The sequence below is a fragment of the Triticum dicoccoides genome, chromosome 6A, assembly GCF_002162155.2.
Source record: "Triticum dicoccoides isolate Atlit2015 ecotype Zavitan chromosome 6A, WEW_v2.0, whole genome shotgun sequence".
Taxonomy (NCBI): Eukaryota; Viridiplantae; Streptophyta; class Magnoliopsida; order Poales; family Poaceae; genus Triticum; species Triticum dicoccoides.
In genome coordinates, this window is record NC_041390.1 from 629,616,342 (window position 1) to 629,630,859 (window position 14,518).

At 44.9% G+C, this 14,518-nt stretch overlaps 1 protein-coding gene, 1 long non-coding RNA gene and 1 pseudogene across 2 annotated transcripts; 1 reads left to right on the plus strand and 2 right to left on the minus strand.

The window, feature by feature from the left end:
* Positions 1-464: 464 nt before the first annotated feature.
* LOC119318700 lies at positions 465-5,639 on the minus strand (annotated as a pseudogene).
* A 1,223-nt stretch (positions 5,640-6,862) lies between these two features.
* LOC119314808 lies at positions 6,863-7,468 on the plus strand. Its single transcript, XR_005152463.1, has 2 exons — positions 6,863-6,972; positions 7,165-7,468. It is a non-coding gene; the product is annotated as an uncharacterized LOC119314808 (long non-coding RNA).
* Positions 7,469-7,993: 525 nt separating this feature from the next.
* On the minus strand, positions 7,994-12,478 carry LOC119318701. Its single transcript, XM_037593286.1, has 13 exons — positions 12,195-12,478; positions 11,268-11,384; positions 10,967-11,159; positions 10,606-10,748; positions 10,311-10,485; positions 10,074-10,135; positions 9,719-9,800; positions 9,250-9,307; positions 9,023-9,153; positions 8,847-8,939; positions 8,698-8,768; positions 8,378-8,567; positions 7,994-8,292 (listed from the first exon to the last, which is right to left on the minus strand). The coding sequence occupies exons 1-12, from the start codon at positions 12,440-12,442 to the stop codon at positions 8,435-8,437; spliced, it is 1,506 nt and encodes a 501-aa protein (XP_037449183.1). The 5' UTR covers positions 12,443-12,478; the 3' UTR covers positions 7,994-8,292; positions 8,378-8,434.
* Between the last annotated feature and the right edge of the window lie 2,040 nt (positions 12,479-14,518).

The window sequence follows — 14,518 nt, forward strand, 5'->3', positions numbered from 1 at the left end:
GAAAAATGGAATTTCTTTATTAGTCAACTTTTGTTATGCCAAGTGAAAGATGCCACTGTTTGCTCATCTCTGATGCAACATTCAGTTATGTACCCATCATTGACAAGCGGCTGCTGAATCGAGCACCTCAACAAGTATGTGGATTTCACCAGCAAAAAAAAAGGATTTCACAAGGATAATGTCAGCAGAGATGTCCCAGGCCGAGAAGGAGGGGCGGTGTCTGCGCTCGAGGAAGATCATCAGCCCACTCTGCTCACCAGAACGCAGTAGAAAAAACAGAGTGGCCGCTGGCGCAAGAGACAGGGGCAGGTCGCAGTAGCCTCTCTCGCCAGCCCTCACTTGAGATACTCATAAATTCACAACTCACAAGACTAAATTTCTGTGGCTGATCTTGGTAGGACACCATGCTTTCCTAAATTTATCGTGGTAAAATATTGTGGCATTCAACCACTAAACCACAGCTTTTGGCATCTATAACAATTTTCAATCTACAATGTTCTGAATATTCAGGTATAAAGTCAGATCAGTTGATCTGTCACAAGTACAGTACAACCTAGATAGTCACCTCTGTTCTTCGCTATGCGCATGTACACAATGCATAATCAAATAAGTTAAAGGTACCAAGAATAAGTTACAGGTGATTTCTATCAAATTCTACTGCTGGTACCAGGAATAAGTTCTTGAAAAGTATTACTGTACTAATGTAGTACTACGAATAACCACAAGTTGTGTTCCTTGCTTAGTTCCTTTGCATGACTCCGGTAATTATCAAACAAAACCATTTGATATGACAGAGAGTCTATGAAGGTGTGCATTTTGTGAAAAACAAACCAAGCGGTAAACTTGCATCAAACACACAAGTATTCACGTTCCAGCCATCATCGTTGCAAATTGGATGATACTAGTCTTGCCGAAGAGATGTAAACGATGAGCTTCTCTTGTTTTCCTTCATCAAGGTGAAGATGGCTAAGGCCTTCTAGCTTGCTTGCCTTCAACCTGCCTGCATCAATGTTTAACACACATCAAAATATGACCATGCACCTGGGTTTCATGGATTAAGGTTTTTCATTTCCATGTATAGCATAGCTACTAACTTCGTCGTCGAAACCATGAGGACTACAGAGTAAATTGGCACGCAACTGCCAACACTAATGTGAAATACATCGACGGAAGCAAAATTATACTATCAGTTAGAAGCTGAATAATGAACCTACCTCTCTCCATGCACCTTCACAAGATCTGATGAAGATGCATGCAAAAGAATGCCGAAATCTTCTGCCTACTTCTTGTTGCTCTTCATTCCTAGAGACTCACGAAATTACTTGCCGGTCCTCCTGTTCATCCCCTGAATAAACTGAACGAGTTAAATGAACAGAGTGGAACAACAAATAAGGTGACACCGTTGTGCTAATTTACCTGCAGATATGGAGTGGCGGACATTTGTGTCCAAGCTGCAGGGCTCCCTCGTGTACAACACGTACCATTTCCTTGTATTGTTCTCATCGGGTGCATATGCCTTGACATGGTCGATACGGCTGAACTTGTCCCACTCAGGTCCAGATTGTCCCACGGCTATGGAAGTGAGCAACGTCAGGCTGCAGCGTAGCTCAAAATGCCTTGGGTTTACATCTCGCATGTATTCAGGAACTGTTTCCATGGCGTAATCCTCCAATACGAGCCTCTGGAGTGCACAAATACCCTCCAGCACCTTCAGCTTAGGGCAAGCCTCGATCTGAAGCTTCCGCAGATTGGGAAGATTAGTGATCCTCTCCAAGTCGGGGCATTTAGCCACTTCCAGCTCAACAACAGAAGCAAAGTTCTCTAGTGAGATGAGGTGCTGGTTATTTTGTGCAGATATAGACTTTAAAGCCCTCGCATGTGAGGCGAGGCCAGGAGGAAGACACCTCAATCTGCAATTTTCGAGCTCAAGCACCTCCAAAAGAGGCATGGCTTGCACCTGCTCCTCCCACTCCCACTCCTCCCATTCCACCATTCCAGTTAACTCCAACTCCCTCAATCTCGGAAACGCAGCCGGTGTCTGGTAGGACTGCAGGAATTCAGGCCAACATGCTTGATGGCTGGAGCGCGACGGATCTTAATGTCCTGCAAACATGGGAGTTGACACAAGCAATCTGGTAGTTGGGTGCAACAAGCTAGATCAAGCATGAATATAATCCTCAAGCTCTTGAAGACCGGTGCTGATCTTGACATCATCCACCTTGGGAGCCGTCGGCCAAAAAATCCATTTATATCAAGATACTCTAAGCTAGGCGAAGGGCAGAGCTCATCAAACACACCCGCAATTTGTCGCTGTTCTTCCTCAGAGACACCCTTTTCATCTTTAATCAGCCCATCATCTCCCAATATACTGCTGCAGTATAAAAACAAGTGGGTCAGATGAACTTTCTCACCAAGCTTTGCCTTTGCCGCAGACGAGGTAACGGACACATTCTCCAATCTCTGCACTTCAAGAGATCTGAGCTCAGAAAGAGGGCCTAACTCATCAAAACTACACCAAACACCATCTGTCTGGGCTGGAAACCCACGTAGGTTCCTTAGATTTGTTAGAACACTGAACCCCTTTGGTATACCATTTATACTAGAGTCATGAAAGTTAAGATACCTCAGTTGCGCTAGCTTCAAAATGCTATGTGGAAGTTTCACAGATTGCTGGCATTTTACAAGGCAAATGAACTGCAGAAATTTCATATTTCCAATGTTATCTGGCAAACTTGATATATCGGATTTCCATATGAACAAGTACCTCAAGTGCTTGAGTTTCCCCAAAGACTCAACCAATACAGCAACATCTACAGATTCTGTATGTAGAGTTCGTAGGAAGGGAAAATCAACAATCGAATCACTAGGCTTCATAGATATAGGGCCAAATAATATTAGTGTTCTCAGTGTCTTTTGTGCATGTAAGGAACTCCAGTCCAACCCATCTGATTTTGATACTTTCTTTTCCATAGACAACCGAAGGAACTTGTGTGCACTAAGTTTACTAATGAAACCAGTATCTCCACTGTGAGCTGCTAGTGCCTTATCCCTAGCCACAAATTGAGCAAATGAGCGAACAACATCATGCATGCTGCAAACTTGCTGATCAGACCATTTTGTAACTGGCTCTATGAGGTTCCTCAGTATCAGCTCCTTATAGTACTTGCTTCCTAACTCTTCTAAGTCATCAGAGGTTCTGTGAAGAAATCCTTCGCTAAATCACATGCCAATAATGCTATTTTTATACCACACTGCACTTTTAGGGAGAAGGGGGTAGTATAGAAAGCACTGCTTGATGGAAGGAGGTAAATCTTCATAGCTTAAATATATTGAATAGTTTAGCTCTTCAGGCATTTCAGATGCTGACCATATAGAATCATTCAGAACCATACTCCATTCATGGCGTTGTTTATCCTTCTGACACAACAGTCCTCCCATTACTTTGACAGCAAGAGGCAAACCACCACATTTTACAGCAATTTGCAATCCAATATCCTTAAGCATATCAACTTCAGGTCCATCTGTCTCACTTGAAATTACCTGCAAGCAGTTTAAACCAATAGAGATAATAAGAAGAGGTTTAACTTTAAATAAAATAAATGACTTTTTCTTGGCTAGCCCCGATTTTCTTTTATTTAAAAACAAGGTAGCCAAGAAATGGAACTATTAATATACTAGACAGTGAACTATTTAAATTAAATTGTAAGGTCAATAGATCGGCAAGTGGGGATTCGCTGTCAACCAAGGTACTGAAATTAAATTGCCAAGCGTTGTGGGAGTGAAGCTGTTCACTCTCATCAAGCTAGATTTGATTAAAACATTGTGCCATTGTGTGTGTGTGTGTGTGTGTGTGTGTGTGTGTGTGTGGTGTGCATATGTTGTATGCGTCTGTCTTGTAGTAACTTTAGTGAAAAATACACAGGAGTATGCCCTATTATAATAATAATAATTATTATTATTATCATCATCATTATCTCATGTCCAAATAGGGAGTTAAGCAGCTAGCTCGTAATTATTGAAGATGCATCGAGTTTAACAACAAACCTGTTTTCTAAGCAATGACCATGCATCTTCATCATCTAATTTGTTGATATGGTGGTAGGGGAGCACAGCTTTCACCCCACGGGCAACTCTTGTATCTCTAGTAGTGACGAGGACTCGGCTACCTCGGGCCACATCATTAAGGGGTGTTTCAAGCACATCACCCCATGCTTCATGGCTCCACACGTCATCCATCACCAGGAATATCTTCTTCCCTGGCAAGGCAGCACTAAGTATTGGCCAAAGCACTGCCAACGCTTTTTCACTACGGTGCTTTCCCCCGGTAAGAGTGATGGCTGTCCTAAGAAGCTCAACCTTGTCAAAGCCCTGGTTGACACTCAACCATATCTTGGTGTCGAAATTGGCATTTATGGCTTCATCGTTGAAGACCTTCCGAGCGAGGGTGGTCTTGCCGATCCCACCAACACCCACAATGGCAAAAACCATGACTCTGTTGTTGTCTGTATTGCTGGTTTCTACCTCAGGTCTTCTCACCATGATTTCTACAAGTGCCCTTGTGTCTTCTTTGATCTTCTCCCCGACCACACCTGACCGGTCGAGCTCCCACGATGTCTCGCGACTGGTAGATAATCGAGAGGAACGCACCTTGCTGCTAGAGTCCTCGTACGAAGCAAGGTCAAAGCCGAAGGCAGCGCTCCGCTCCTTGATGTCGTCGAGCTTCTGGTTGAGCGCCCTGATGCGGGTGCCGATTTCGTGGGCGAAGAGGGGGTTCCGCAAGCAGAAGAGCAACGGGTTGCAGCACCCCATGCGTGATGCATGGTGTTCCATGGCCTTGAGCTGGCAGATGTCGAGGATGTCGGTGGCGTCGTACATGGCGCGCTTGAGCTCGGTCACCCAGCCCTGCACGCTGGTGTCGGTGATGCGTCTCCTCTCGGCGTCGGCCAGGAACTTCTTGAGGTCCCCAAGCTTGACGCCCATCTTGTCGATCTGGCCGGTGACGCCGAGCAGCATCCCCGCCTCGTCCTCCACCACCTGCTTGAGCATGTCAGCGACATAGGACGCGAAGGCATCCAGCACAATGGCCATGGTCTCTGTTTCTTGTTCTCAGGCCCAGGCCAAAGATTGGTTAAATCAACAGTGTGTGTGTGTGTGTGTGTGTGTGTGTTGCCTTGGCCCTTGGTTGGTAGGGTAGGGGGTACTTAGCTTGGGCTCCTTGGCAAGAAAGCCATTATTCCGCTTCTTTTCCTCTAGGCGGGGGGAGGAGAGCAGCTGGTTCCTTCCTTGAGTGGCCGGCAAAGCAAAGCAATGGCGGCCATGGCAAGAAAGCAATTGGTTTCCTTTATGCGCTAATTTGGATAAATTACCTAGTCTCGCTCACCGTGAGTAAGTTGCTCCATGCTCGCGGTCGCCAGCGTCACCGGCGTCGCCGCCACCATCCCCGCCGGCTCTCCGCTTTTCCCCCTCCATCCCCGGCGCCGTGCCACTGCTTCCTCGTCCGAACCGAACCGCACCGTTCGAGAAGCTCAGAAGCAGCAGCGGCAGCTTCGGCCGTCCGTGCTCCGCGCCGCCAGGGAGATTTTGGGGGTGGATTTTCTTCCGGCGAATCGGCGGTGTAGAGTGGCCGGCAGGGCAGCCGGATCTGAAGCAAACCTGGCCAGATGGCCCGGCCCGGCACGCCAGCTACACGGGCCGTGCCGTGCCGCGAGCCCTGATAACACGGCCCAGCCCATCAGCACGTTAGGCCCGTTAGGCACTGCAGGCCCAAATACCTCGAAATTGACCAAGAAAGCTGATGTGTAACAACTAATTTTTTATTAGTGTTAAAACAGCATACCTTTCCATATGTAGCTATGATCTCCAGAACGAGTAACAACTTTTTCATGTCAGAGTTATCGTTACCTAGTAAGTATATGTATATGTTTACCTGTGATATGCTTTTGGAAAGTTTCATCGTATATGTTTTGTAGCTCATGCATTGCTACCTTTTTTCACGAGCATGGATCTGTCACAATAGGATGAAACAAAATATGAGGTTGTGTGATGTAAATGTCGATATGTATCACAGGCTCACAGCTTTGGGCTTTCGAGCGATCCAGGAAGGTAAACTCGGAACATAAGAACTTGATTCATGTCTCTTTAGTCTCAAACTCAATGCGAGCACATCACTAATTTCCTTCTGCCAATTTCTTTTAATTCCCATCAAAAAAATTGTTTTTATGCATGTCCAGTGCTCAATGCTCACCAAGGGATACCTATATGTGTTTTGGCATTTTGGTGAGAAGTAGCTTAGTTTTCCTCTCCTTTTGTTTTCTTCATAATTAGATAGTGAAAATGTTGTTGGCACTCTATTTGGTTTTTGCTACATTCTTAGTTATGGTTCTTAGTCGACAACAAAAGACTTAATAAAATTCAAATTTAGTTCATTTAAAGATCCTTATTCCAAGGTCGATGGTGGCCAGCTGCACCCTTCTCTAAAACAATAGAGTTTGGAGCTCATTGTTCTAGAAATTTCATACCATTTAAATGGAATATAGAAAAGAACAAGCTATGTATATGACATTTAGCAATAGCCAATGTTTATCTGCCGCATTTAAAAGAAGAGATCTTTAGCTGCAACATTTAGGGCTTCCCTATCTTTAGATGCAACATTTAATACTAGACATGGCATTTAAAACTTTCCTATCTTTAGCTACAACATTTAAGACTAGACGATAAAGTCATTAGCTATGTTTGGAAATGGAAAAATACAAAAAATTGGATAACCATTCAATTAATGTTTGTTAATGATGGGTAATTACAATACTACTAGTTACAATTCAGCTATATATATGGACCTGGGCAAGTAATGGATACATAGCAAAACCTAGTGACTTTCTTACACAATGGGGAAGCACATCAAGCACAATGCCCAACTTTTCATCTTACTTTCCATGGTTCTTCTAAGCTGCCTGGTTTCTTCAGCCGTACAGGGTAATGAACAATTATAAATAATTATTTCATGAAATTTCAGTGTTCATCCATATGTTTAAAGTTTGTTTCATCAACCTTGAGTATTCACCCCTTGGAAAGATCTGGAATGGTTTTCTACATAGGCATTATCTACATGCTCATATGAGAAATGAAATTACCTTCATGTTGAAATTTATTTGATTTTCACTTTAGGACAGAGCATTGACGACAAGGGGAGCAGCACAACGGATATACGGCCTAACGATGACCCCGACTGTGTGAGAGAGACGAAGTTGAAGTGGCCGCGGAAGCGACAGTACTGCTGCAACTATTTTGCATATACTGGTCCATGCTATGATGACTATACTGTCTGCAAAGCCCATTGCCCGTGATTCAACACAATTCCCATGAATAGTTTTCATGTAACAAGGAAGAGATGATATGCAATAAGTTTTCCTATCAATATTTACTTTTCCGATTGCTTAAGTGAATAAAGATATGATTTTCTAAATTATTATGGTGCTTGTACTTATTCCCATCAACTGTTTTACCAAGAAATACTTTTTTTGTGCAACAAAGACACACCGCTGGCACTTCAGTACAGTGTAACAAAGGGTGGCCAGGAATAGGATGGTGGTCCATGGACCACCCTAGAATTTTTCACTGCCTCACCTGGGTGTACTTGAGCCCGAGACTGCAGAGCCACGACACAACAGCCGACCGCCGACCTCAGCAGCCAAACCCTCCCGAAGGCAACTTCCTTGGAGCTCGCCGTCGAAGAGGACGCCGGACCGCCCCAGAGGAGTCGCCGGGCGCCGGGGAGATGCAGCACACAGATCGGGAGGAAGAGCCTCCCCCACCAAGTAAAGGATACATATCAAAACCAATAACTGCTCAAACTTTGGTGAAGCACCTCAAGCACAATGCCCAACCTTTCGCCTTACTTTCAAAACCGAAATTGGCCTAAAGACGATTCACATGGATTCAAGAAAAAACATTGGTGGGTCAGCATGCTGATATATAATTGCCCAAACATAGTTAGTGAATACTACTACTACTGCCGAATGATTATAATTGCCCAGCCACGGCACTGTAGACTCGACAGTTCACAGAATGGTCTTGTACAATCTGGAGCCAGCCTTGAAGAACCCACGTAAACACATTCTTCCTCTACAAGCTCAAACATGAACAGATTTGACGCGCAAACATAGGTCGCTTACTACTCCAGCCGCCGCATGACCTGATAGCGAATACCCTAAGGCAGGCACGGAACTACATTTCATACTCTTGACTTTTACATTGATCTCGCCTTTGAACAAGAGAGGGGAGCGCCCTACCTAGCTATACACACAAGGAAAGGAAATTAAGATCCATTGGTACACAACTTGCACACAGCAGCGCTACCACCATATCTTCCTCGTCCTACCTGACCGACACCTTGGGCGGTGGTTATGGTCCTCGCATGATCCGCCATCGCCATCTCTTACTGTCTGCCTCCGAGAAATGCCAGGGGTTGCAGCCTCGCTTGCGTCTGCAGTTGCAGCTCCGGCACTTTCTTCAGCGACCGGTACTGCAGCCGCGTGCTCTCTCCGCTGTCGAGCGCCTTCACAAGATACCTGCTCAATCCAAAGATTTTTATAGTCCAATAATATGCAACAGGTTCTACTTCTACAGGAGCTGCAGTGAGACAGTGCGAACCCACAGTTCGCCCTGCGCTATTAAAAGAGAGTGAAGCACTGCACTTACCAGCCATTCAGACACTGCGACGTGATGATCGCCTCCTTCCCGATGAATTTCTCAGGCGTCCTTTTGTTCCCCTGCAAGCGTTTAGTGATCAGAACAAACTGCTCTTGCGATTTCACTTTACTCTCAGCAGAGCAATGTGTTGCGTGTACCATGATAAGGACCCTCTCGCCCACTACAAATGGGTACTGCACTCCCTTGAATGCCACCGGGCTTTCAGCATCCAGAGCAAGCTCACCGTTGTCCTGAGAAAACAACATGATGACTATCCAAACAGTATGCTACGTCGTAAAAGACTGGGTGTATGTTCAAAGCATTATACACACACTTTGCGACTCCCAGTCCGCTTCGGCACATCCGTATGCTCGATCACATCTTTCCTGCGCTTCCGAAGAGCAGCGTTATGAAACAGTCTCCTGTCATCCTCCATCTTCACCACCGTGGCTACTGCTCTTAAAGCTGTTCATAACAGAACACTGCCGATCGTAAGTGAGCAGGTGAAACATTTTTAATGCTAGTCTTAATAAGGAAGGTAAATATACGACAGAGACATACCAAGATTAGGAAACAAGGAGGATGGGTCAACTTCTCCATTGCAAATGGTGCATCTAGCCTGATTACAGAGATAAAAAGAAACAATTTGTTGGTTGGTGACATCCAAAAGACTGGAATTGCAGCACACAGAAAAGATACTATTTCAGGCTTGTATACTAAAGTATGCCTTTGCTGTGAGAAGGTTCATCGAAATGGCACTATTCTTCTCAGTAAGTTCCAGTTGGATTATCTGTTACTATGGCACATATCTTGATGTCTACTAAATACAAAAACTGGATGAATACCACAATTTAAGTTAGAAAAATTAGTGCTAGCATAAGTATTAAGAATATAACAGTTAACTTCAGTTGTAGCTAGCCAACAGAACATTAAGGACTGCAACTTGCAGGAAAGTGTGACCTTTATTCTAAAATCTACAACCAGAACACTGATAACTATCAGAAAGGATGAATGATTTTTTAAAGCATACCATTTCAATGACTTTCTTCAGCATGACGCCACCAAATGAGTGCCCACATTGGAGAACCATAGCATCTTCAAGAAAAGCCCCACTGAAAACAGACAAGTCCATTACTGCATTAATCAAGCAAATCAGCAACTGCGATGCCGAATAATGAGATGATCTGTAACATTGGTTTAGAGAAACAGAACGCTATGAACATTCATATTAAGCAATTTTGTCCCTTGCTCCCATTAAACTTACGATGAACTCATAAAAAATAGCAGATGTAGAAGGACCATGCAGAATAAGGCAGTTTACTGTCTATGTATATGTTGTGAACAAGTTTGTGATGAACAGCTACATCCAACAAGAAACAACTTACGATAGAGGGTCTGACAGGACACTTCTGAGTGATGGGTCACTAACAAAGTTGCCCTGAGATTCCTGCAGTTGAAATTGGTTAAATATGGGTTATTTTTTTAATTCAATAAATGAACAGGAAATGAAATGCACATAACACCCAAATCTTGTCATTTGACAGCTCTCATGTATCACTGGATGATTGACCATGTAGAACATGCATGCTACAGTAACTATGTTGCTTCGAACTTATGCTTACAGAAGGTTCTTCCAAGTGACTGGAAACAGCATGCTCTTCAGCATAAGAATCATCCATAAATTGGCTTGCAGGTATGGGTTGGTACACCTGTCGTATGCAATGCCCAGCAGCTAAAATTGGAGAACAATCCAATATAGCGTTGGCATGAGGGACCAACCTAAAGGTGAGTGATGCCCTACAAGATGGAAATTGTGGTTAGATGGCCAATTCATGTGTACAGGAGCACAAGGAATATAAGCCAAAAAAAGTATATGAAATGAGATGGTGAGACGTTCCAGTATTTCATAATTCTGACCTATTTTCATTAGTGACCCTGTACTGGGAAATTGGGCAAAGACCAGCGGTAACGTGACTTAGGGCCCTTCCAGTCAGAAGCAATAGATTATTTGGGCCTGAAACCCCATCAGCTAGGTACCAATGGCCATTTGGGTCACAAACCTATACCAAAGAAACAAACACTAAACAATTATGACTTGGGCAGATGAACTGTATCGAATAAGACTGGAATCAGTTGGACACAGTACAAAAGGAGAAAACAAGAAGTAAACAATAGGAAAACGGTAGCGTATTTAACCAAAAGTAAAGTAGCCATGACTCAAATACTCTTATTGCTGCATTCAAATTTTATATAGGTGTAAGGAGCAGAATCTTGTTACCTCAATTCCTGGATAATCGGAAGCAACTAGCGTCACAAATCCCCTATCAACTTGAGGCATTGAGGACCTGCTGGGACATCCCATGAGTGTGTGACCACTTTGGAGCTGTTCATGAGAATATGCCACCAGCAACTCTGATGAGGAGACCTCGTTATCCGGCAGTGGAGTATCATCAAGTAATTGGTTGAATACGCTGGATAACAGGGCATGATTATTAGCCAGTAGAATTCTGGGAGCGTGAAAAGCATATTAATCAATAGTAAGAGAAATTCAACGAACGGATAAAGGGCTAGAATTGTACTCGGTACGTAGGCGCAGGTGCCGTGCTATTGCACAGAGGGCGGCCCGGGCTGCTTTGCCCAAACATCTGAAAGCATCAGCCATGCAAGCAGGGGACAACTCTCCATCTTCCAAAGTCCTGACATAGAGGAGAACTGAAAAATATCAGAAACTAACCGCAAAATGTTGCCCACTATGACAGAAGACGAAAAAAAAACATGTGCAGAGCAGTGCCGTAATTAGCTTACATCTGACAGCCCCCTTTGCCTAACAATCTAGTATATAGAGGTTAGTATATCAGCAATAGAGTCCTTACCCATAAGACTCTAATTCTAGGCTCCTCCTAATTTTTCTATAATCAACATGTTTTTTTTCATTTCATTTTTGGATTTTAAAACATATACGTAAAACACAATCTACTATGCTAATACTGGCATACATATGAGGCAAATTCTTGTACTCACTCCGATCCAAATTAAATGCTGCAGCTTTAGTACAAAGTTGTACTGACGCTGCGTCATTTAATTTGGATCAGAGGGAGTACATCTTCTTTGGTATAAGAGGCAATTCTTGTACATTTACATTTTGAGTATGAAGCAATTCTTGTACATTTTGTGTTGATAGACCACAAAACTAATGTATACAGCAACATCTGTCAGTTCACTAAGAGTCTAATGCTAGAGTACTCAAAGAGATGTAACCATCACCATTCTATTTCAGTCACGCTCACCCTTATGAAAACAGAGATGTAATCAGCCCTGGAAACAGAGGAAACAGAGCAATATTCCGAATATTCAGGAATGTTGTATATGCTCAGCCAGCTCTTTCAGACTTTCACCCTTGTGATTCGCTCACACTCGAGCGCTGAGCCAAACCGGAATCTAAACTACTGAATTCCAGTCAAATCGAAGACGAAGTAGGCTGCAGATAGGGTTGTGAGCAAGCGTACCTCCCGGCGCGGTAGAGGTAGGCAGCGTGGCGGCCGCGGAAGAAGGCGCGGGCGGACTCGAGGGCGCAGCGGAGGACGGCCGCGTCCGCGGCGGGGAGCTCGAGCACAGCGGCGCCGCGGCGGGCGAGCGAGGCGGCGAGGGCGCCGACGGCGCGCGCGTAGCCCGGGGCGGCCGCGCCGTCGTGGGGCGCCACGTCCTCGAGCCGCACCCTGGCGAGCGGCGACGGCGGGCAAGGAGGGCATGCCATGGCGGGCGGGCGAGGATAGGCTAGGGTTCCGAGCGGGTCGATTGCTGATTCGCCGCCATTGAGCTTGGGTTGGCTCAGCGCCTACTCAGCTTGAGCGACTCCAAGAAAAATGATGCTCCTCAAAATAAAATGTGGACCCTACTTTTAACTATGGTGCTACTTTCATACTCTGTGCGTGTGTGCGTTCATAGAGATAAGTGTATGCGCATGTATATGAGCGCTTGTGTCTGTATTGATGCTCAAAAAAAAATTAAGTGACTCGAGTTTGTATTAGAAGATTCGATTTAAGCCATTGTTGCCCTTCGACAAGGATGGCCACCTGCAGCGTCACCTTAAGGATAGTGGGGCTCTCAGAACAGTCAATGCGATAATGGGTCCACACTTTCTGAAAGGATGCGACATATTTTTCCTTGTGCCCACCCAAAATGAGAGACTCGAGCCTAACTTAATGACATCAAGTTTCGAACCCCGATATGCTACGTTGCGGCGTAACTGAAATGGTGGTGCGGCGGCGGCGTCTTCAGTTGGTCCTGATGAGGTAAGTGAAAATTATGATAGTGATGTATGTTAGAGAATATTATGCATCTATTCATCCATTTGTAAATGAAAAGAAAATTGTCACATAACAATATGAGCTTTTGTGATCCGCTGCTAGCTTTTGCCTGCTTAATTTTTCCCTTGCGGGGCTATGGGCCTCCTAGTCTATGTCTGAGCCCAGTTACGATGTTGACACCAACTTCTTAAGCTGACATCACACTGAAGTTGCAGCTCACTGACAAGCCTCTATCCGTGTTGATTGGATCGTGCAGAGATAGATAGTAAGTCGTTTGTAATTGTAAAGCCAGCTTTTCTCCTTCTACTGTTCACAAACAAAACCAAGTGACATATGAAGTTGGTAGACAAATAGACAAAAATTTAGTGCAAACCCTAATGTTGAAAGCGTGATGTTTAAGTTTAGGCAAACAAAGCACCTCCTCATCAGCTCGCACATCACCTGCCACGCAGCAAGCAATGAAAAACAATTAAGAATATAGCAATGCAACAACAACAACACGAATTACATTGTAGCAAAGCAAACAAAAAGTCCATCGGCGTCAAAAATAGCTTAGTGCAGCGTTTGTATATATCACAATAGCATAGATAGCATACAAGTGAATAAACATAAATTGGAACTCGAGCACTCTCGAGTTTGTCCTCCTCATCGTCATCCTTTGGACCATGGTAGTGAGCGACCTCAATGCGGCTAAAGTCCATCTTCTTCCACCCATCCTTGGCGAACACGTCCGTCTTGGCCACATTGGCTAGGTAGTTGTAGTAGACCTCGACATAGCCCAGTATGTCGATCCTCGATCGCGTTGATAGCCAGTGTCTTGTGATCTAGGCTCTGGTATGTCGCTGCCATGGGGATCACAACCTTGAGAGCCATGTCGGAACCATCGGAGCTTAGCAGTGGCCTTGGCCTTGGTCTTAGTACACATGTGATTGGCGGTGGTGGAGTACATCGTCTCAGTCAGCCTGAGAAGGGTATGAGGCAAAGGCACTATCAGGCTTAGGTTGTGTCTGTATTCGTATTAGTTGAAGATCATCTAGTTGGTTGCCACACGTGACTGCTAACCAGTTTTGCACCCCACCGCACGATACCAACGAAACTCTCTTGGCCTTACACCTTCATGTAGCTGTTGGGTAACGTAGTAATTTCAAAATTTTCCTACGCACACGATGGATCATGGTGATGCATAGCAATGAGAGGGGAGAGTGTGATCTACGTACCCTTGTAGACCGACAACGGAAGCGGTAGCACAACGCGGTTGATGTAGTCGTACGTCTTCACGGCCCGACCGATCAAGCACCGAAACTACGGCACCTCCGAGTTCTAGCACACGTTCAGCTCGATGACGATCCCCGGACTCCGATCCAGCAAAGTGTCGGGGAAGAGTTCCGTCAGCACGACGGCGTGGTGACGATCTTGATGTACTACCGTCGCAGGGCTTCGCCTAAGCACCGCTACAATATTATCGAGGATTATGGTGGAAGGGGGCACCGCACACGGCTAAGAATATGATCACGTGGATCAAC